Genomic DNA, 22,407 nt, shown 5'->3' with positions numbered 1-22,407 from the left:
TGGATCTTGTCCATCACATCATTCTCCTAATGATGTGATCTCGTTCATCAAATGACAACACATGTATATGGTTAGGAAACTTAACCATCTTTGATTAACGAGCTAGTCTAGTAGAGGCATACTAGGGACACTATGTTTTGTCTATGTATTCCCACATGTATCAAGTTTCCGGTTAATACAATTCTAGCATGAATAGTAAACATTTATCATGATACAAGGAAATATAGATAACAACTTTATTATTGCCTCTAGGGCACATTTCCTTCACTTCCGCAGTCCTTCGGCTTCTTGTCGCAGCACAGCTAATCGATGTCTTTCAGCTTGTAGTTGAGACTCAAGAAACCGAACTGATTCAGACAGCGAGTTCCCTTCCCAGGCCGGATCTATCATCGATCTCACGTCCACTAGCGACGGGCTCCGACGAGGAAGAGTAGGGCATGGGTGATGGTGGCGCCTTGAGCCCCGTGAGCAGATGTGTGTCCCATGTCCTACTCTACCTCACTCGCAACTGGAGCAACACTTCGAGCGACACAGCCGGCTGTCGAACATGGACACGACGGAGCCGGACAAACTTCGTTTAGATTAGGTTTCACGTGACACATAATAGCATGGTAGATTTCTTAATTGAGGTATCCAAAAGAAAATTATTTGAGACGTAACCGGTCACTATATGCGGACGCGCCCGGACGCGTCTGCGGGCGTTTCGAGCGTCGGGTTTGCTGTATCCGGCTATATATGCTTTTATTTCCTTATTTCTGTATGGCAAAGGTACTGATGCATGATTAGCGACGACGAGGCCTAGGTGGCGAGGTGTGTCGACTATGGATGGAGAGGGAAGAATGGCTGAGATGCCACTATATGGCGGGTCAAGGGGAGGCCAAGGGCGGACGTCGGACACGCGGTGTCCACGCCGCCGCGGTTTGTGTTCGTTTTGACTCAACCGGACGGACACACACATAATACGTCTGTGCATTGGAGTTGGCGAGGAAAAATGTTGTGAATTTATGTGTGGCAAAACAAGGCGTACCACCTAACATGGGCATGTTTCGTCTCATGCGTGTGCAAGGCGTAGCAGAGTTATTTTTGGCAAACCGTATACCGCGCAGTATATGCCTCGTATTACCAGCAACTACAATCCATTCACCCAAACGGGCACGGATTATGTCTAATTTTTTGTCCGTTTGAGTCACCCATCTGCCTAGCGGACATAAGACGGACACGCGCGCCTATGGATGTACCCAACGTACAATACCAAAAAACAGACAAGCGAGGTTGCTAGTGTGGAGCTTTCCTCCCACGCCGCCACGGCCTGCACCAACAGCCAACGCGTTCCTCCATCGACGCGGACTGCATCGCCGGTCACCCGCCCGCCCACCGTGTTCCTCCACCACCACGGCCCGCTGCTCGCCTACACCGCTGCCCGCCCGCTGCAGCCGCCGCGTTCCTCCCGCGCCGCCACGGCCTGCACCACCGGTCGACGCGTTCCTCCGCGGACGCGTCCTGCACCGCCGCCTGCTCGCCCGCTGCAGCCGCAACGTTCCTCCCGCTCTGCCTGCCGCGTTCCTCCACCACCCACTACTAGGGAAAACCCTAGTAGTAGCGTTGGTTTTATAGCTACTAGTACCGCTTGTACAAGTGCTATCAGTAAGGTGCTACAGCTAACTGGTGGCAGTAGCGCTGGTTTTCCAGTGCTACTGCTATACCTAGTTAGCAGTAGCGCTCGTCAGGGAAAAGCGCTACTGACAATAGTAAGTAGCAGTAGCGTTTGTTCTGATAAGCGCTACTGCCAAATTTTCCTGTACTTTTGGAAATGCAGCTTATTGTTGCTGTATTTGTATAGGTTTTATATACATTACTTTCATCATATGATTTTATGACCATGATTAGTTATTATATATAACAGTGGGTGAAATGAACATGGATTAGATTTAAGTGGAGGCAACATGTGGTGCACATCAAAAGTACTACTAATCCAAACCAGATCAAGTACTTTCACCCACTGATATATATATAATAACTCATCATGCTCATATAACAACTTAGCGTAATAATAATAATAATAATAAATAACTCATCATTGGTATCATAATAACAAGTCCTACTCATCATCATCATACAACTTCTACTTGTTATCATAATAACAAGTCATACTCATCATCATCATAGTCATCTAACCAACCCTACTTAATTGTTCTTAGCACATGATCATGAGTATTAGCAAGGACCTAACTACCCTCTCTAAGGTAAAATAAAATAAAACAAGATAGGCCCTGACTCTCCATTATGAAGAATGGAGACTATCCTGTCTCCAATTCTTGCGCTTCGCACAATGTTGGTTCCAAGTAGCTCCGTACGATGGTCCATACATTTTTCCATGCTTTGATTATCATGTTTTCATCGGTTTTAGAAATCCGGTATGAACAGTAGTGAAGCCTAGGCAGACCTGGCCGTAAGCTAATAACATCAAGGTGACCTTTCGGAAGCATGAGATGAGGCACACTGTAAGTGCATCTAGTGCCACCCCTAGTTGGTTTTGGAGTATTGACGACAAACCTGGTTGAGGGACTAATGTGTTTGTGAGAATTGCAGGATAACACAGGTAGTAGTCCCTCATTGATTCGGTTTACCTACCAGAGATGACCCCTAAAAATGTGTGAAGACATTGAAGACAATGGTGGTCTGTGAAGATATTCACAATGAAGACTATGACATGAGAAGACACCGCATGAAGACTATGGAGTGCGAAGACATAGTTGTTTCGTAGTTTCCTTTTCTTCTTTGTTGAGTCATAGGAACCACCGTACTGTTAAGTGGGGTCCAAGTGAACAAAGTCAGAGTGACTGAAGTGATGCTCAACCAAAACCTATGTCTTCGAGCGAAGACAATAAGAGCAAATCTCATCCAGAGTTGGATGAGTCAGCTTTACTTGTAGCCCAAGTCAAGCTGCCGCGTGTGTTTGAAATCTGACCGTTGGACACGTGTCAATTCCTTAGTGACCCAGGGTCATTTCGGACAAATCAGGTCGGGTTGCCTCCTGGCTATAAATAGCCCACCCCCTACACCATAAATTGGTGGCTGCTCAGAGTTAGTGCATGGCTTTTGTCGTTTGAGAACAACCCACCTCCGAAGCATTTGAGAGAGAGATCCTTGCGAGGACAAAGCCCAAAACACCCAGAGCCCAAAGAGTGTTAGGCATCACTGAAGTCTTTCTGTCCGCGTGACCTGAAGACTTGTTACACTTGAGGACTGTGAATCCTCCAGCCGGTTAGGCGTCGCGTTATGAGCATCCAAGAGTCATTGTGGATTGCCAGTGAACGAAGTCTGTGAAGGTTTGGAAGTCTACCTTGAAGACTTACCAGAGTGATTGAGTGAGGACTAAGTGTCAAGGGGAATAAGGTGAAGACGCGGTCTTCTGAGTTAAATCTCAGCCTCCCTAACCAGACGTACAGTTGTCACAGCAACTGGAACTGGTCCAACAAATCCCTGTCCTCACCAAGCAACTGGTTCTAATCTCTTACTTCTCTTTACTTACGGTTTGTCCTTGTGAAGTCATTGCCTGCTTGCATTATCTGTTTGACTTCACTATGTGACGACTGTTGTTGTTTGTCTTCATACTATCTTCCACCCTGATCCATACCACCTAGCTGCTAATAGTCTTTGTGCTTTCACTTCTTTGAATACTTGACAATGACCTGTCTAGTGTAGTCTACCTTCTGCTGCTTGTCAATAGGTTCATTTCTATTGTTTGTCTTCGAAACTCCCATGTTTTGAAGACTTTCATAAAAATCGCCTATTCACCCCCCCCCCCTCTAGTCGATAACTAGCACTTTCACACACAATCCTTCGAGATTTTCTGTTGAAAAACATAGTAATAATGTCGTAGTTAACAATGTAGTTTAACTTTAGAAGAATTCATGCAAAAGATGCACGGATGTCGTAATAGTAAAAAAAATCTTACCATGCCATCTCCATAAATGTTATCGTAGTTCAGCACGTGCACTAGTGGCAAGTATTGACCATAATGTGCAGGAGTTTGATAATTGATATTGTAATTCTCAACATCAATAATAAATGAGATAAGATGATCTTTCTCCTGATAAGTTAACTTTGCGCCATCGGTGTAGTAGGTTCTGTCTACCATCTTTCGTACATTCTTTGAAAAATGAAAATAAGCTATCAATGGAAATAAGATGTCAACTATTTTGAAATAAACAATATAAATTACTTAATAACTATGTTTGAGATACTCACATATTGGTAGAATTGGAAGCGTATCAACAAGGACCCAAATGTCCATATTATCTTCGTCGATGTCAGGATCACCAATATCCAAGGTGACAAGCATACCCTCGTGAAAATCATACATCTTGCAAAGTGCTTCCGAATTCGGGCAACCAAAATGGGATACACTCTCATAATTGTATAGATTTACAGCAAAATCAAAACCATGATGGGTCCTTAGGTGAACTATCTTTGTTTCCATACTTTCATGATTTTCAAAATCTATCCTCTCAAAGACATAGCGTCTTGCATGGCATGGGATAAGCTAGTCGAATTGTAAAAGACGAAAATTACACGTTGAAGAAGCAGAAGTCGTGCTTAATTATGAAAAAACACTTGTCGTTGTTGCGTACCGTTTCAACATCGAAGGTCTTCTGGAGCTTAATGCTGAAGTGCCGACCTTCTACCAGGTGAGGCCTGTCGCACAGACCCTGGTCGTCGCCGCACCAGTCGCACTCCGGGAGACTTTCGTCGTCCGACGACATTTCCTATGTTCACAATTCAAAGATTAAACTTCTAAAATTAAATATATGTACTACAAAAACTAAATTAGATCATTATTATTCATCACGGATTGACTATTGGTCTGTCGGGATTCTCCTTCCTCTCTCATATATGATGGACACTTCCTCACTGATTTTTTGACCGTCGATGATGGTCGCTACTCCTCCTTTCCCTAGTGCATAACAAAGGTCTAGCACAAGGAGAAGAAGGAGAAGCGACCCCACGACAACAGTCAGCATTCTTCTTCTCTCATATATGGTGGAGACTCTCCCTCATTGATTTTTTGACTGTCATGTATGGAGCCCCGACAGACTTAAAGTCAACTCGAAATGTCATTAATTCTCTCTCTAGCAAATCCGGGGCACTCGATATTTCCTACATATTCTAGCACAAGTCATGCTTAAATTCACCGAAAAATCCGGCATTACCTTTGCTAAAATAGGACATATCGAGCGCCTGAAATTTGCCGGAACGGAAATGAATCAACACTCCGGCAAAACATAGGCCACTGTGAGGTGTTCCCTGCAAACATAGGCCACTTGGGAAAGCACTGGTACTACTGAACACTACATACCACATGTCTAAAATCTCCATCATATATGAAAGACCTACAGCAAAAATTTACTATTCCATAAAAATTGTCACAACTACTCATATAGCTACTACTCTACTACAACTACCAAAACATCTACATCACCATCGACGTGGGGATTTGGCTGGTCTCACCTCGAGGTCGGACGTGGTCGATGACGGCGACGACGGCGTGGATGATGCAGGGGCTCCTTGATTTCTGCAAAAACAAAATATAAACAAAAACATTATTATCCTCATCTTAGGACTTAGTGAAACCCTATTTCATCCTAGTTCTAGCCCTAACATTTTACTAAAAATACCATGTTCTAACCCTAAAAATTGAAAAGACCTATACATTTACTAAAAATACCCTAGTTCTAGCCCTAACATCTGCCCATCCATCCATCTATCTATATATCCTCATAAACCCTAGAAAAATGCCCTGGTTTTTTAACTACTATCTACTTCTTGAATCATAGAAAAATGCCCTAATTTCACATGACCTAGAGTTTGATTGCTGAAATATATTTGAAAATATACTATGAACCCTAGAAAAAGTCCCGACAGACTATTCTATTCAAATAATCTACAATACTAAATATCTTATAACCCTATATTTACTAAAAATTTACATTCTACATTCTATTCTATTTGAAAAACAATAAAAAACCTACAATATACAAGAACAGAGGGAGGAGGGAGGTGGGAGGGAGGAGAGAGAAAGAGAGGAGGAGGGAGGATGGTGCCCGGAGGAGGGATGAAGGAGAGAGAAGCGGAGGGCGGCCGACCGAGGAGGGAGAGGAGGGGGGAGAAAGGAGAGAGCGGGAGGGAAGTGTTGAGTATAATGTTTATTAGGAAAGACGAGATAGACTAGGATTTGTTCTGGCTTGTCTTATACTCCAAGTAGATCATTGTACTCCTATATATATGCCCACGAGGCTCAAGCAATGAACAACTATTCCACCAAATCCCTCTCTCCCTTCTAACAGGAAGGAGGGGAGGAGAGGAGGAGAAAGGAGAAAGCAGGAGGAGGGAGAGGGAAGGAGGGGAGGAGAGGAGGAGAAAGGAGAGAGCAGGAGGAGGGAGGGAAGGAAGGAGGGAGGAGGCTTACCGACGAGGAACGAGGCAGCGACAGCGGCAGTGGGCGACGGCGACGATAACGGGGGTTGGATGATGAGAGTGTGAGAGGGAGAGTGATCGGGCCGACGGGGAAAGAGGATAAGGTAGCATTAGCAGTAGTGCTGGTTCGTCGACAAGCGCTACTGCTAAGTTGAGCCCACCGTGCAGACTTAGCGGTAGCGGTTGGCTGGTGGCCCAGCGCTACTGCTATGTCTCTAGTAGCAGCGCTGATTTCGGCCGACCGCTACTACTACGTGTAGCCCTTGCTTGTGGCCATGGGACTACTTAGCGGTAGCAGTTGACTGGTGCCCAACGCTACTGCTACTTTTTTTACCTGTAGCGCTTGGTGTCAAACAACGCTACTACAAAGTGTCGGTAACGCTGTACCCATAACCATCGCTACTAATAAATTTCTACCTATAAGCATTTCCCTAGTAGTGACCACGGTCCGCCGCTTGCCACCGGCGGACGCGGCAGAGGCGTCCCACGAGGAACCTCAACTGTGGTTTGAACGACAAGAACGACAGAGGCGTCCCACGAGGAATCCAGACGCGGCCTGCACCGCCGGTCGGCCGCCCGTCGCAACAGCTACGTTCCTCCCGCGCAGCCCACCGAATTCCTCCGTCACCACGGCCCGCTGCGCGCCTGTAGTCCCCTGAGATCTCCCCGTCGCCAATACCAAAATGGAAGGCAGCAGCCTGCGCCGGTGAGCGCCACGGCGGCCTGCGTCGGTGGCTTCGTCACGACGGGTTGTGGAGGCAATGCATGGTCGCTGATAGGTGGGATCAGACCTGACACGAGAGGGAGGAGCGGACGAGAGCGGGCGATGGGAGCGTCCGCTTTGTTTGGGTCATCTCTTGGGCCAATTTTTCTGTGCGGATAACCCAAACGAATAAAAAAGCTCTTTTTTTCTCAAAAAAGGGTCGTTTTTTAGGATAACAAAAAGGGTCGTTGGATTGGAGTTGCTGTGATTTCCTTATGGCAAAGGTATCGGGCAGACGGGCACTATCTCTCTGTCACGTAACCGCGTAACAAAACTCCCCGAAAGAAGCGTGTGAGACTTGTTTGTTTTGACGTGACGCCTCAACGAACCGCAGCGCGTCCACCCAAATTCGTTTGTTACCCGAAGCAAAAAAGAAAGAAAGAAAATCGGTGGACGCACTCTAGGCCAATGAGGGAAGAGTACGCAGATCGTGTGCTTCCTGCGAGGCACTGCGGGCCGTGAGATCATGGGGGCTTCTCAACCGACGGTGTAGATGGAGAACTCAAAGTCAGCGCCTTAGATCTCGCGCGCGTCACGACTTTTCGCTCCCAAACCTCCGCGGCTACCTGACATGGTCAGGTGTCCTCCCTCGAGGCCACGTAGGACAGTGAGCTCCCCACTGACCCCGCGTGGCTCAGCTGCCCACCGGCATCCTCTCTCGCCCAAGATATATAAGCTTGGCCCTGACCGTCCTCTCTCCCCATCCTCTTATCTCCAAGGCCAACCCTAGCGGCGCCCCTGCCTTTCTTCCTCCTCGCGCACACAACCGATCTTCGACCCCTCCGAAGAGTGTACAGAGGAGATACTCCACGCATCCCACCGCCATGTACTTGGCCTTCAAGCTCTACATGAGCTTGGTAGGCTTCTTTTATGGCGGTGTGGTCTGTGGCAATCCTCCTCTCCTCCACGACAGGGCAGCGACGAAAACACATCCACACATCATAATGCCATGACCCTCGCCTTGAGGTCTAAATACTCGGTAGGCCTGGTTCATGGCATGTGGTTTGTGGCTACTAATCTCCATGCCCTTTTTAGAACTTGACGGTCATGGTACCCCGGTAGTCGATAGTATGGTTTCTCCTTTTTAATTGATTTGTGCCTGATTTCTTTTTCGGTTCGGTAGTTTGAGTCATGATCTAGGTTTAGTTCCACTTTGTTTCGGTTAATTGATGATACGTGCTGTCTTCTTGTTTTGGTAACTCCTTTCATTCATCTTTGTTTGGATCCACTATAATCCTATTAGATCTATGATATGGTGCCTGTTTTATCGTTTTTCTTATGGAACTTTTTGTTTGGGCACGTTCTTTGTTTGTTCTTTCGGGTCTGTTCGTTATAAAAGTTATCTTTCCCCTCTTTGGACGTACACCTTCGTATAGTCCATTGGTCTCGACTGCTGCGCCACAGCTGTCTGGTCCTTGGTTCGAGTCCTCCATGGGCAATGCCCTCTTTTTTAATCAGAAATCAGAACAAAGTCTGAAAGAGGGCTCCCTTCTGTCAGCCAAGACTAATTTTTTCCTAGCGAAGGCTGAATCTTCACTTAATGGGCCAACAGTATTAGCCATACCCAAGCAAGCCCATTTATCACCTTCAGGGCCTTCCCGTCATGTAATTTGGTCTGGCCTGCCTGTGACGGCCTTGGCATGACCCTATATATACGTGACCACACCACTTCCTGAACCCTAGTTCATCAAAACCCCTCCCCATTCTGGCGCCGCCCCATCCAACCCTTAGCTCTGCTCTCCCCAGCAAAGCAGTTGATGGCGGCGAGATCCCTCTCTCTGCTGAAGGCCATCCGCCGTTTGGATCCGATTGTAGTCCGGGAAGGAGGGTAAACCTTGCTACCCCACGTTGATTTGTATGAAGTTTCGTTTGATTTGCCTCTTCCTAATCCATTTGGTGGCTGTTTCAGCATCATTGTGAGGCTTTCGTTGGCTAGTACTACCTCATTACCTCGATCTGCAGTCGACGGCAAGGCCTGCTTTCCATCCTTGGATGTTCAACGTCGATTCTACAGTTCTCAGGAGGTTTGACCTCTTCTGCCCTCTCTATATGACATGTGTTAACCATGAACTGCATGATTTGAGGCCTTGTAGTTTTGTCCTGGTTGTTGTTATTGGAAATCTCTGACCTGTTCTTATTTCCTGTGCACTATGTGTAGATTCATAAACTAGCTTACATGACTGTAGAGTGAATATAAATCAGTTGGATCTGGTTCTTTACCATGAACTGCATGATCTGGGCCATCATATTTTTGAAATGGTTTTAGCTATTGGTACCCTCTGATGTGTTGTTATTTCCAGTGTTCTGTGTGTTGATTCATAAACTAGCTTAATCGACTGTGGAGTGAATAGAAATCCTTTGGATCTGGTTCTGTCCATTTACTTTGGTTTTTGTCTTTATGTTGATTTGAAATGTTTATTTTCATGTGCATTGTTTGTGTTTTTGACAGCTTACTTAACTGTAAAAAACGTGAAAAATTGCATCAGACGTCCCCTGATTGTATCCATTGTACTGCCTTGATCTGTGGTTGCTGTACCAGTTTGATTATGCAGCTATACCTGCATTTTATGTTGGTGAAAAATCGCATCAGTCATTTGGCCTGACGAAATTAAGGAACTTCAGCTATATTGGTGTTTGTTACTGACTGATCTTGCATCAGTGTTTGTCACTTTTTCTGTGAAGGTCAATGTCATATAGAAAAATAGGTTAACAACAGTTATCCTTGTGTGCACTTTCCTTTTGTTTTCTAATATTGTTTCTTTCAGGGCTCCGAGGCTGTTCTTAGGGATACAGTTAAGCAAGGGGTTCAGGTTGGTTTGAGAAATGCTTTCAAGGATTTGAACTTTGTAAGTGGCAACTGGTTCCTTGTAGTTGCTCTTATTTCTGTTACTGTTTGGACTTGTTTTTTCATCTAGGTTTATTTGTACAGTTGACTGAAGTAGTCATCAAGTAAATTAGTTGACTGCTGATTTTAATCTCATCTGGTACTTGATATGTTTTCTTTTTGAATTACTTGAAGGTGGTGCTGGTTTAGAATTTACCTTTGCTGTAGTTGTCAATTACCCTTATTTTTCAATGTAATATAGAGCTTGAAATGCTTTCTTTTTTTATTACAGGAGGCTGGTGCCAGTTCAGAGGTTAGATTTGTTGTGGTCAGAGAGGTTGTAGATGCAGCAGTCGTTGATGCTCTTAAAGAGGCCAACCTCTACTCTGATCAACTGCCTGTCAGTAATTAAAACTGTTCTTGATTGCTAGACTGCTAGACTGTAAATCCGTTGCAACAATGGTTTCATTAATTTGCCCTCTCATTTGTAAGACTGAGTAGCTGTTTATACTCAACATTCATTGTCTGAGTTTGAGTAGCATGGTATACTCAATTATGTTGTATTTATGTATCTTCCATCATGTTTGTAATCTACTTTGATAGTATAGCAATAAACTGCATGTATATCAATGTGTCTTTTGGGCAGGTCTAGTTAGTGTACATGGAAGATACTTTAGACTTTTGTTGTTTTACTGCATTGTATTTTGGTTAATTCATATGAACATATTCTTATCTGTAAGTTGGAGTAGCAGTTTATACTCAAATTTGTAAGACTGAGTAGCTGTTGGAGTAATTCAAACTATTAATTGGGTAGTATAGCAATATATATCGGAAGTACATAAATGTATCTTTTGCACCAGGTACTGTTTGTGTGCACATTTTATAGCCGTTTTTTGTTTAACTATTACTCTGATATGTTGTTTGTCAATGGTGATCATTGTCTTACTAACATATCAAATGTTTGCGATTACTGCCTTGCAGGTCCTATTTGAGGAGCAAGAATTTATCAAACTTGCTGTTAAACAGGGTTTTACTGAGGCCGTTCAAGAAATGGAACAGCGCAGTACTTGCCAAACGCCCCTTCAGAAGGGGGTAAGTCGATGTCATCTGTGTATCATGGAATTTTTGTCTTGCTAACTGTCTGCAATCAGTACTTTCAGAGTGGGGAAACTTAGTTTGACATCATTTGTTGAATTGCAGGTGTTTGACACTGCTATTGTTGGTCTTAAAAGGGATCTGGAATTGGCTTCTAAAACTACCATGCAAGAACTGAAAAATGGCTCTGATGAAAAGTTTGAATCGGCCATGGACAGCTTGACAGAAAAGCTGAATGTTTTTATGCGAACATATGAAGACATGTTTTCTGTTTATGAGGTACTTTTTGATTAAATTAACTGTCATAATCAGAACTGATCTTATATACTCGGAGAATCTGTTGATGTGTTTCATATGAATGTCTCATCTTTTTATACCTAGTTTCCTCATTATGTGTTCTGATTTGTCTGTTCTTTATCCTATGCAGGTAGTAGATGTGGCTTCACGAACTGACACCACTATGGAAGGAGATGAGCCTGATCAAACAAACTCAACCATGGTAGGAAATGCTGATTGTGTTTATGGAAACCCATAAAGTCATCTTTTAGGAAATTCAACAATTTAGAAGTTATGGTTTGCTAAAGAGCTACAAAATGATGATTGTGTTTTAATGCTTGTAATCATTGTTTGCTCATTGTGTTCTGATTTTGCTCTTCTCCTTTGCAGGAAGGGGGTGATGCTGATGCGACAAAGTTTACCATGGAAGTAGCTAAGGCTGATAGTACAAACATTATAAAGGCAAGCACTGTGTATATAACTTGTTTAAGGTTGCTCTAAGAGTATTGATGATTACTTTTCCATGTTGTAGTCATAGTTTGTAGTACACTGTTCTTATTTTCCTAGTTCCCTGTGCAGTAATCTGATGGGACAAGCTCTACCAGAGAAGAATCTGAGGCTGGTAAACAAAACTCTAAAAAGGCAAGTATTGTGTATATAAACTCGTATCCTAGTTTCCAACAACTTATCTGATCTCGAATTTAGTTTAAAACTGAATCAGTGTTTGTTCTTTCTTTTAGTTCTTGTGTGGCAACTTTCTTCTGTAATGATCAATGCTTCCCATGAACAAATGCACTCACAGTTTTTATATGACGCTAATCTAATTATATATTGAAGATTAGCGTTTATAAATTCATTAGGTTTAACATTTTAACGACTTTAATGCTGTTGTTTATGATGCTGTTGGAATCACTTTCCGTTGTGTATGATGGTGTTTATGATCTGAACTGTGTTTTGTGTCGCTCCGTTTCTGAATACAAGTCTTCTTAGACATTTCAAATGAACTACAACATTCGGATATATGTAGACATATTTTAAAATGTAGAGTCCCTCATTTTGCTCCGTATGTAGTCACTTGTTGAAATCTCTAGAAAGACTTATATTTGGGAACGGTGGGAGTATATTGTATGCATGTGCTTGATATTTTTCTGCAACATGTTTGTACTAATGCACCAAGTATGGAAGCACTCTCTCTTGATCCTTTATGCTGCTTAATGTTGACTGATAAGTTAAATCATCTACTTTTGCAGGGACGCAAGACAAAGTTTGACTTATTTGTTGAACAGTACAAACAAGAAACTGTCAAAACTCAGGGGGTCCTCGATATACTGGTTGGTAAGCAAGCAGATATAGTTGATGATTGGTACAAAGAGATGGCTGAGAAATTCTTAGATGAAACCTGGATGAAAAGGCTCAAGGTGATCAAAGCTGTAGTTCCTCACGTGGCCAAAATCTTTTTCCTCTATGTGTTTGTTAAAATGATGCGGCAAAGCAAAGTTCCTATATGGAAATACCCTGCGGCTGCTCGAGCTGGCAGGTTAGCCGCATCGCAGAAAATTTTGGAAATGCTTGAGGAGGCTGAGAAGCTCGAAAAGGCTGAGAGGCTGAAGAATGGCGGTGAGACTGCGAAGGACAGCAAGCTGTTCTCGAAAGTGTGGGCGATCTTGAAGAGTGGTGGCACTACTTCTGGAAAGGGTGAGCAGAAGCCGGGGAAGGATGTGCCGAAGCAGGGTGGGGATGAGGACAAGTCAGGGGAGGATGGACCCGACGATTAGTTTTAGTCGATTTCTTTTGTTAGCAGTATGTTCCTTCTGTTGTACTTGGTTTTTTGCTAGCATCTATATGCAGTGAACTGGGTAACTTTAGTTGGCAGCTTGTGAATCAAACTGTGGTACTACTCTATCTTCAGTGGTTGCTCCAACACATTCATTGCAGGCAGTCTTTGGTATCCTCATTATGTGTGAACCTGCTTGTGATTCAAACTGTGTTCTCTTCAGTAGTCAATCAAAATCATTTGCATCATCTGCCCTTACTTCAAATATCAGTCAGCAAAACATAGTTGTCTTTGTCTGCAACAGTATGTACGTGAACTGTGATTGCAAACGCTGTTGTGCTTGCAATGCGCAAAATTTGGAGGCAAGAAAAGGCCCTAGTAAAGGGGCCGTGAGTTGGAACAAGGCATATCTTAACCGCATGATTGTTGGTGATTGCAATGTTTTTTCTTGTGGGGATGTCTATTTGTGTCCACTCCCATTTGGAGGCTAATTTTCTTCACCTGGGACATCACAAAATGTCCAAAGCCCAACTGCTCACCACTTATTTTGGCAAGGATACAATCAAGTGGTACACATACAACCCAAGAATGTACCAGACCTTGTTCATGCACCGATGATTGTGAAGTAAGCGGAAAACCACTCTTTAAATGTCTACAGAAGTCGGTAATTCATATCTCTTTCACCAAGTTCCAAACCCTCTCTAGTAACCATGGTACCTACATAGCTTGGGCCTGGCGTTTTGGCTCCCAGGTGAACAGTAACGTGAAAAATATATCAAGGAAAAGTCTTAGTGTTAACCGACTGATCTGAAAAATATATCAAGGAAAAGTCTTAGTGTTAACCGACTGATCTCTCCTTTTGAGTAAGCCGTGTCGTTGGCCTCACACGTGTCCCGTGGACCCAAAGCGCTACTTCTGCCCTCGTCCTTATCCCTTCCCCTGGGATCGCGTGTGATCCTCTCAACTGCTTCCCCCTTCTGCGAGACTTCTTCCCCAGCGCGGCCGACTCTCCTCTCTCTCACCCCTCCTCTCGCGGGCTCAGCCACTCCTCGTACTGCAACTCCCCTGGGATCATGTACCTATTTTTCCCTTGCCCCCCGCCCTCCCTCATGCGGGACGCTTCCTGCTCTCGGTCTTCAATGTCCGCCACAAGCTGCTGCGAGCTCCCCACGTAGTTGGTGTGAGCTCTCCCGGACGCAACCGCTTCAAGGTCTGGCTGGTGCGGCCGTGCGGGGCAGCCTGGCCAAGCTCGGTGGTGCATAGGTGAATGCTGGTGGGTTCCTACCACGGGCGGGGGTCAAAGTCAGGTGCTCGCGGCGTCTGCTGTTATAGTGCGGCGCTGCAGCTTCCTGCAAGTGCTACAACGAAGTCGCCGTTGTTCACTCCGAGCCGTGGGTAGTGCCTTCGCTACGAAACCACAAGCAACGTGCCTTGCTCCATTAATCATTGGCGCACCCGTTGGCGACTGTCGGTGCTACAACAAAGTATCGCTAGCGTTGTGATGGAGCACTCCCGCGCCACCGGAGCATCACCAGTGCAGGGATGGAGATTCGTCGGGCCGCCGAAACCTCATGGGGTGCTTTAATGGAGCATCTCCGGGTTGCCGAAGAATCGTCAGTGCTACAACAAAGCATCATGAACATTGTGTTAGAGCATTGCCGGGCCACCGGAGCATCACCAATGCTGCAACGAAGCATCACCGGTGTTGTGTTCGAGCATTGCCGGGCCGCAGAAGCATCGCCGGTGCTTGAACGAAGCAACACCGGTGTTGTGTTGGAGCATTGACGGGCCGTCGGAGCATCGCCGGTGCTGCAACGAAGCATCACTGGTCTTGTGTTGGAGCATTGACGGGCCGTCGGAGCATCACCGGTGCTGCAACGAAGCATCACCGGTGCTGCAACGAAGCATCACCGGTCTTGTGTTGGAGCATTGACGGGCCGCCGGAGCATCGCCGGTGATGCAACAAAGCATCATTGGTCTTGTGTTGGAGCATTGTTGGCTGCCGGAGCATCATCGGTGCAGCGCTGGAGCTTCACATGTCGACGCCGGTGGTGCGTTGGAGCATCGCGTGCGGACGTTGGTGCTGCGATAGAGCATCGCCGAGCCACCGGAACATCGTCGGGCCATCGGAGCACGTCGTCGATGCAATGGAGCATGAACTGGCACTGCGATGGAGCATCGCCGAGCCACCGGAGCATCACCGAGCTGCCGAAGCATGACGATGCTACAATGGAGCATCGACGAGCCATCGGAGCATCACTGGTGCAGCGATGGAGCATCACATGTTGACGCCGGTTGTGCGATGGAGCATCGCGTGCGGACGTCGGTGCTACGATGGACCATCGCCGACTCCTCAACCACCGTTGCGTTGCAAGCTACAAGGTCAGCGCCCGCCACTGCAGATGTCGCTGGGGGTCGTTCTCCGGCATTCCTATGAGCTGGTCGGGCGCGACTACTCCCCGGAGTAACCTGGATATTTGCGTTGTAGCATGCTTGGTCATGGCGAGCTCGCCGGCGTTTTTGCTACGAGCTGGTCTGGCGTGGCTGCTCGCCGGAGTCACGTGGTTGCTACGCTTGCACATGCTCGGATGGAGTTGGAGTGCTTGAGCAACAAAGTAGGCAGTGGTTGGACACAGACCGGCATCAGGTGGCTACGCTGCGTCCATATCACAATGATCCGATGGCCGCGCACCCGACTGATTTCCAGGGAAAATCAGTCGGTTCATGCGTAGCAGGCGCCATATATCAATTGTTTTCGAAAATTTCTTAAAGTTTTTGTAGATGATTGTATTAGTGTCGCAAACATGCATGATAATCTTCATGCGAAACAGAGCGGCGCGCAATAATAAATAAATGTAGGGAACGGCAGGCGTCGTCGTCGTGGCCAGTAGATCCGGCTTGGATTTCTCCAGGCTCCACACTTTCCCCATCCCCTTCCTCAGCCGCGGCACCGGCGACCAAGGGCGGCCGGAGACCAGATCGTGAGGCATGAATTGGGATGGCGTCAGATCCAGGGTGGGCGCCCTCGAGGCCACCACACCCTGCAGGCACCATCCGCCGCTACCTTGCCGTCCGCACGGCGAAGGGAGGCGGGCAGCACCTGCGACAGCCGCTGGCCAAGAGCACCGTCACACCACCTCTTGAGGCCGCTGCCTCGGTTCGAAAGCCCCCGTGCGCGGCAGGGCGGACAGATTCTCGCCGCCACTTTTCTCGACGGCCGAGCGGCGTTTCGGTGACCCCCTTCGATGGCGGCGTGGGAGAGGAGAGGAGAGAGGGGAGGGGCGGCGGGCGGCGGTGCTATGAGTAATGCGCATATTGCCTCTCTTGAATATGCATTTATATCTTAATAAAATGAAATTAGATAGATAGATTGTGTAACTGTAAATTTTTGCTATTGCCTCTCTTGTATCTGTATGTTCAAATTCAGAGAGGAAAGGAATCATGTGCATCCAAACAGGTCGGAATTGGCAACTTGAGTCATTTGATATTTCCAGCAAGCAATTCCAACAGTCGGCCAAACAACAACATTGGAACCGTACCAAATTCAAATTTTCAACCCCGGAGATGAACTGGAATTTGGCACTTGAGTTCTGCAGACCAATTCAATTCCTGCAACCAAGCGGAGGGCCTCATTACGAGAGTAATGGCTCGATAAAAGACACCAAGTCGAATCAGGTACCACGCGTATGAGTGGGAAAACTAATAGCCATTCAAAGCACTCAACCGAAAAGAATCCATCCAAACCTATATATGTGCATCATTTTCTTAAAATAAAGAAACGGCATGCAGTACAAGCCTTTTTTTGCGGGAATCATCGAGCTTTATTGATTCACTAACAGCACCAGCGCGATCAGCCATGAGGCTGGTCACGAAGAAACCAGGGGGAGTTCATCCAACAGTCAGACACACCTAGAGTGCTTGCATGTTTCGCACACAGGTGAGCTGATGTGTTAGATTGGCTCATTACATGAAGAATGTCAATGTAAACAAACGATGAGGCTAGCCCTCCAATTTCGAGTAGTATAGGCACTATAAGAGAGCGCGAGAACTGTCGCGAGTTCTAGAGCTGAACCAGCTCCAAGCAGTCGACCTCGAAGATCACCTGCGAAAAACCCAGAAGCTTGCCGAAGATGACACCATCTCGCATTGCCAGCGCTTCTGCGATTAGTGGATCCGTGATGTTCTCATGTGGCTTGCTCCAGGCAGCAATGAAGTCGGAGGAGGTTCGTGCAACACCACCCGCCCCGCTTCTGTTTTCCGTCAGAGAGACGCTACCATCCGTGTTGATCTTGATGCAGTCCGGATCCGGTGATCTCCACCCATAGCCAGGTAGAGTTCTGGTATATTCCATCGGTAGCTCTAATAACATTAGAGTTTCCCTAATGCGCTTTAAGGATTGAACCGGTTCCAGACTAATCATGTCATGTGTTATGTTGTTGCGGGATGTCCATATAGCCCACATAACAGTGATTATCTTAGCCCGGTCCTCCTCCATGAATCGACAGACACACAGAATGTCCTTGCACCAAGTGAGGGGGTGGAGTTCTGGTAACTTGATATCCAGCCACGGTCGAGCTTCGGTCCAGAAGCTGCGTGCATGAGAGCACTTGATGAGTGCGTGAAACATGTCCTCATCTGCGCCTTTGCATACTTTGCATCCAGCCTCGGTCGCAATATGTCGGTATTTTAGCGTGGTTTCCACTGGTAGAATAGGGCAGGACTTTGAGCTTCCATAGCCGTGTCCACATCTGTTTATCAGTCTCTGAAGATTCAGTGATCGTCCCTTCCTCTAGAACTTGTTGTTCGTTGCGAGTCATTAGAGCACGATACGCGGATTTGACAGAATATGTCCCGGATCTCTCATGAGCCCAAGCCCAAAAATCGTCACCTCCACCATGTCTGAGTGGTATGTTCAAGATTGCATCTGCATCTGGTGGCGTGAGGTTTGATCTTACTAACTCCGTTCTCCAACTCCAATTTTCGTGGTCGATTAGGTCGGAGACAGTGTGGATGGTAGCATCTCCAATCTGAACTGACGGACGCAAGGATAGCCTCCCGGGCAGCCAGCGGTCAGTCCAAACATTAACAGAAGTGCCATCACAAATCCTCTTCATTAATCCAGCTTCTAGTGCCTTCCTCCCTGCTATGATGCCTCGCCAGGTCGCTGAGGAGTTGTTCGGCACAGTAGCATGCATGAAATCGACAGTTGGGAAGTAGCGGCCTTTGAGAACCCTAGAGCATAAAGATTTCGGGTCTGTGATGAGCCGCCAACCATGCTTTCCCAGTAGTGCAATATTGAACGTTTCCAGATCACGGAAACCCATCCCTCCCTTAGACTTTGAGACTGAAAGAGATTTCCAGTCTATCCAATGCATAGAACGTCTGTCGACGGAGCTGCTCCACCAGTACTTGGCCATCGGTGAGGATATGCTTTTGTAATTCTTCTTGGCCAGCTTGAAGCAACTCATTGTAAACGTCGGTATAGATTGGGCCACCGACTTTACCAACACCTCTCTTGCTGCGCACGAAACCAACCGTTCGGTCCCCCCATTCATCTTGGACCTGACTCGTTCACCAATATATTTAAAAGTGCCCGAGGTGATGCGTCCTGCCGCAGTAGGCAAACCCAGGTACCTCTCATTGAAAGCCTCGACCGAGATACCTAGAGTTCCTTTCAAAGCTGCTCTGACAGGTTCTGGTGTGTTCGGACTAAAAAGGATGGAGCTCTTCTCCTTGTTCACACATTGTCCCGAGCACTCGCCATAAACCTTCAGAATGTTGTTGAGTTTGATGGCACTCTCCACCTTTGATTGCATGAAAATGAGGCTATCATCCGCAAAAAGAAGATGATTGATCCATGGAGAATGAACACTGACACGAATCCCTCTTTCCACATGGGCGCCTCCAAACCTGTTAAGTAGGGTTGTGAAGCCTTCTGCGCAAAGCAGGAATAGATAAGGTGAAGCGGGGCAGCCTTGCCGCAAATCCCTAGATGGGGTGAAGTATGGCAGAAGCTCTTCGTTCACACGAACAGAAAACCGGACTAATGTGACATACTTCATGATCAGCCGGATAAAAGAGGCACTGAAACCCAACTTTGACATGATCCCTTCTAGATAGTGCCATTCTACACGGTCATAAGACTTCATCATGTCAAGTTTGACTGCGCACACGGAGTTCTTCCCCCGTTTCCTCTTCTTCATTGTGTGTGCGCTCTCATATGCAATGAGTACATTATCAGTGATGAGTCGCCCCGGCACAAAAGCGCTTTGCTCCTCGCTCACGATATCATCCAGAAAGCCCCATTGTTCTGTTAACAATGCACTTGGCTGCAATTTTGTATAGGACAGAGCAAAGGGAAATAGGTCTGTACTGGTTGATGCGTTGTGGGTGCCGTACCTTTGGGATGAGAGTGATTGATGTGTCGTTCATGCCCTCCGGTAGCTCGCCCCCATTCAAGAAACCCAACACCGCTGGGATAATATCATCCTTGAGAAGAGACCAGTGCCTCTGGAAGAATCCCGCAGTAAAGCCATCCACTCCCGGGGCTTTCGACGGCGCCATTTGGAATAAAGCAGTTTTCACCTCCTGAGCTGTGTATGGCATGTCGATATGTGCATTCATTTGCTCGGTCACGCGGGCTGGTACTAGATTGATCAGCTCACCCAGAGAGTTGAATCCCTAAGATGTATATAAGTTTTGGAAAAACTGTTGGACTTCGTTTCTGTCCTCGTCCAAAGTCTGACATATAGAGCCATCCACACGCATAAGCTTCTCTATCTTATTGATACGTTTTCGCATTGCAGCTTGTGCGTGGAAAAATTTGGTGTTACGATCACCGTGACGCAACCACGGTACCTGAGACCGCTGGCGCATCCAAATTTCCTCCTGGCGAAGTACCTCTTTCAGTTTCTTGACGGTGGCCTTCTCTTCATCAGTTGGACCCCTGCTAGTAGCCCTGCTTCTTAATTTGTCCAACTTGGCCCGGAGCTTCCTTATAGTGGCTGTTAGACTGCCAAACTCCTTTGCACCCCATGCTGAGAGCGAGTTTTGCATGGTATTGAGCGCTTGTAAAACTCCCGCCAAGCCATGCTGCCCCGACCCTTTTTGCCTACTATTCATTAGCATTTGGTCATAATCTGCATGGGTTTGCCAAACCTCTTCGTACCGGAACTGTTTGACCCCTCGTGCGTAATGCTCAGTGTCATGTGTCCTCAGTTCTGTCAGAACGAAACAGTGATCAGATTCGGTGGTGCTAATGTGCTTCACTCTTGAATATCCGAATCGATGCATTAGGTCTGGACTTCCAAAAGCTCTGTCCAACCTAGCTCCGACGTTATCGCCGCCCAATTGGCCATTATCCCATGTGTACTCAGTACCCGTCCATCCCAAGTCCTGAAACAAGCACTCGTCAGTGACATCACGGAAAGCTCACATCTGCCATTCAGGCCTAGCAGCACGTGAGAAGTGTTTCGAGGCATACAATGTCTCGTTGAAATGTCCAACACACAGCCAGGCCGAGTGTGGAATTGCATTTAGTGTGCGAAGAGACCTCCAACTGTGGTGACGGTCAGACACTCTAGGGGCACCGTAAAAACCCGTGAACCGAAAGGGGTCTTCGCTCAAATCGCTTTTCTGCACCATAACGTCGATATGGCCAGAACTATAGCTCTTAAGGTCAACAATAAGATCGGTTGACCAGAACAAACCAATACCTCCACTTAAGCCAGCACTTCCCACGGCAAAACATCCTGCGAAGCCTAGGGTAGCTTGCAGATTCTCTACTCTTTTTGCTGGTATTTTCGTCTCCATCAAGAAGAGGAGACCGGGCCCTTCCTGCTTCACAACACTGCGAAGCTCTCGAACTACCGCTGGGTTCCCAAGCCCACGGCAGTTCTAGCTGAGGCATCTCATTGCGACTGGCAGGGCTGCCCTGCAGCCTCTACCGATTGCCCCGAGCTAACCGGGGTGGGTTTCTTCTTTTTTGGGATTCTTTCTCTATCCTCATCAGCTGACTGATCGGAAACATCTCCTTCCTTGCTATGTGCGACTTGGGTCTGATCTGTAGCATTGAAGGCCTCATTAGACAGCAAAGGCAATTCCACCCTTCTGTAAACCTGCTTGTTAATTTGCGGCCCCCCTTTCTTTTGTTCTGATGCTTGTTCTTTACAGGCGAGGTCACCTCGGTACCTTTATCCGCAGCAGTACTGGAGTTTCTTGTCTCAGCCTTGTTGCTTGGGTTGGAGTTATGCTCCCTAGGCATGTTCTCACCAGAGCTGGGCTTTTTGCGCTCGTCCGACGCGTGGAGTCCTCTCCCGAAAGGTAAATCACCATTAGCATCTCTGGCTCCTGGTGTCGGACAGTGCATGTCAGAGTGGCCCAGACGACCACAAGAGAAGCAAAAGTGCGGTATGTTCTCATACTGGATTTCATAGGGATCCGTACTCTTCCTCCTAGTTGATTCAATCAGAATCCAACGTCTCAGTGGCTTGCTCACATCCAACGTGACTCTGGCTCTCAGGAATCCATTAGCATGGTCGAAGCACACGCCAGTTGCGTGCTTATCAATCTGTTTTGCTATCGCAGCACACCACTTGTCATTACGCAGGTTGAAGGGTAGGTTAACAACCCTCGCCCACATCTGGATCTTCTCGAACCGAAGCTCTGAAGGGCGCATGCACTCGTCGAACTCCGAAAGAACGACGGCGTTCTTGCTCACATGCCAAGGTGCACCTTGCCAGACACGGTCCCGATCCCTTTGGTTTGCAAACTCGGCCACAAACGTGTTTTCCCCCACAGATTTGAAGTTGAGACCTTTAGGGTTTCCCCACGCCGGGCGGAGCGCATTGGTGATGGTTTGGATGTGGAGAAGGTTCCTGTGAAGAACTTTTCCGGCCAGCATCCACTTCGTCGGCGCCCCATCATCCGCATCATCAAGCACTAATGGCGTGGCCTCTTCTTCGGTGATGTCAAGTTTCCCCAGAGCCTCCGCCAGTTTTTCCCTAGCCGCCCTCGGCGACAAGGGATCTTTCCCTCTGCCCTGCCCTGAGGACGCTGCCATCCCCAGGCTACGATCCTGTGCGCCTCGCCGAAGATCAGCGCGCGCCACCGTCGTCCACCCTCAAAACCCTAATCGCCAGAGGAGGCGCTCCGGGAGTTTCGGGGGGAAAAACGAAGAAAAATAAAACTCTTCTTTTG

The 22,407-nt window shown here is 47.0% G+C and overlaps 1 protein-coding gene and 1 pseudogene across 1 annotated transcript; one reads left to right on the top strand and one right to left on the bottom strand.

Annotated features, from left to right (window-relative positions):
- The first annotated feature begins 8,234 nt into the window (after positions 1–8,234).
- On the top strand, positions 8,235–13,457 carry LOC109753145 (uncharacterized). The gene is made up of 10 exons (XM_020312068.4): positions 8,235–9,068; positions 9,150–9,264; positions 10,006–10,086; positions 10,357–10,464; positions 11,046–11,156; positions 11,265–11,438; positions 11,587–11,658; positions 11,826–11,897; positions 12,015–12,077; positions 12,686–13,457. The coding sequence occupies exons 1-9, from the start codon at positions 8,998–9,000 to the stop codon at positions 12,015–12,017; spliced, it is 807 nt and encodes a 268-aa protein (XP_020167657.1). The 5' UTR covers positions 8,235–8,997; the 3' UTR covers positions 12,018–12,077; positions 12,686–13,457.
- A 3,517-nt stretch (positions 13,458–16,974) lies between these two features.
- LOC109753150 (uncharacterized) lies at positions 16,975–22,270 on the bottom strand (annotated as a pseudogene).
- Positions 22,271–22,407: the final 137 nt, after the last annotated feature.

The sequence above is a fragment of the Aegilops tauschii genome, chromosome 1 (genome assembly GCF_002575655.3).
Source record: "Aegilops tauschii subsp. strangulata cultivar AL8/78 chromosome 1, Aet v6.0, whole genome shotgun sequence".
Classification (NCBI taxonomy): domain Eukaryota; kingdom Viridiplantae; phylum Streptophyta; class Magnoliopsida; order Poales; family Poaceae; genus Aegilops; species Aegilops tauschii.
The sequence above is the reverse complement of the archived record's forward strand: the minus strand, read 5'-3'. Positions and strand labels throughout refer to the sequence as shown.

Coding starts and splice junctions, on each gene's coding strand:
- LOC109753145 (XM_020312068.4), top strand. CDS start 8,998: ATGGCGGCGAGATCCCTCTCTCTGCTGAAGGCCATCCGCCGTTTGGAT. Junction 9,265..10,005: donor GATTCTACAGTTCTCAGGAG/GTTTGACCTCTT, acceptor TGTTTCTTTCAG/GGCTCCGAGGCTGTTCTTAG. Junction 11,157..11,264: donor AAACGCCCCTTCAGAAGGGG/GTAAGTCGATGT, acceptor GTTGAATTGCAG/GTGTTTGACACTGCTATTGT.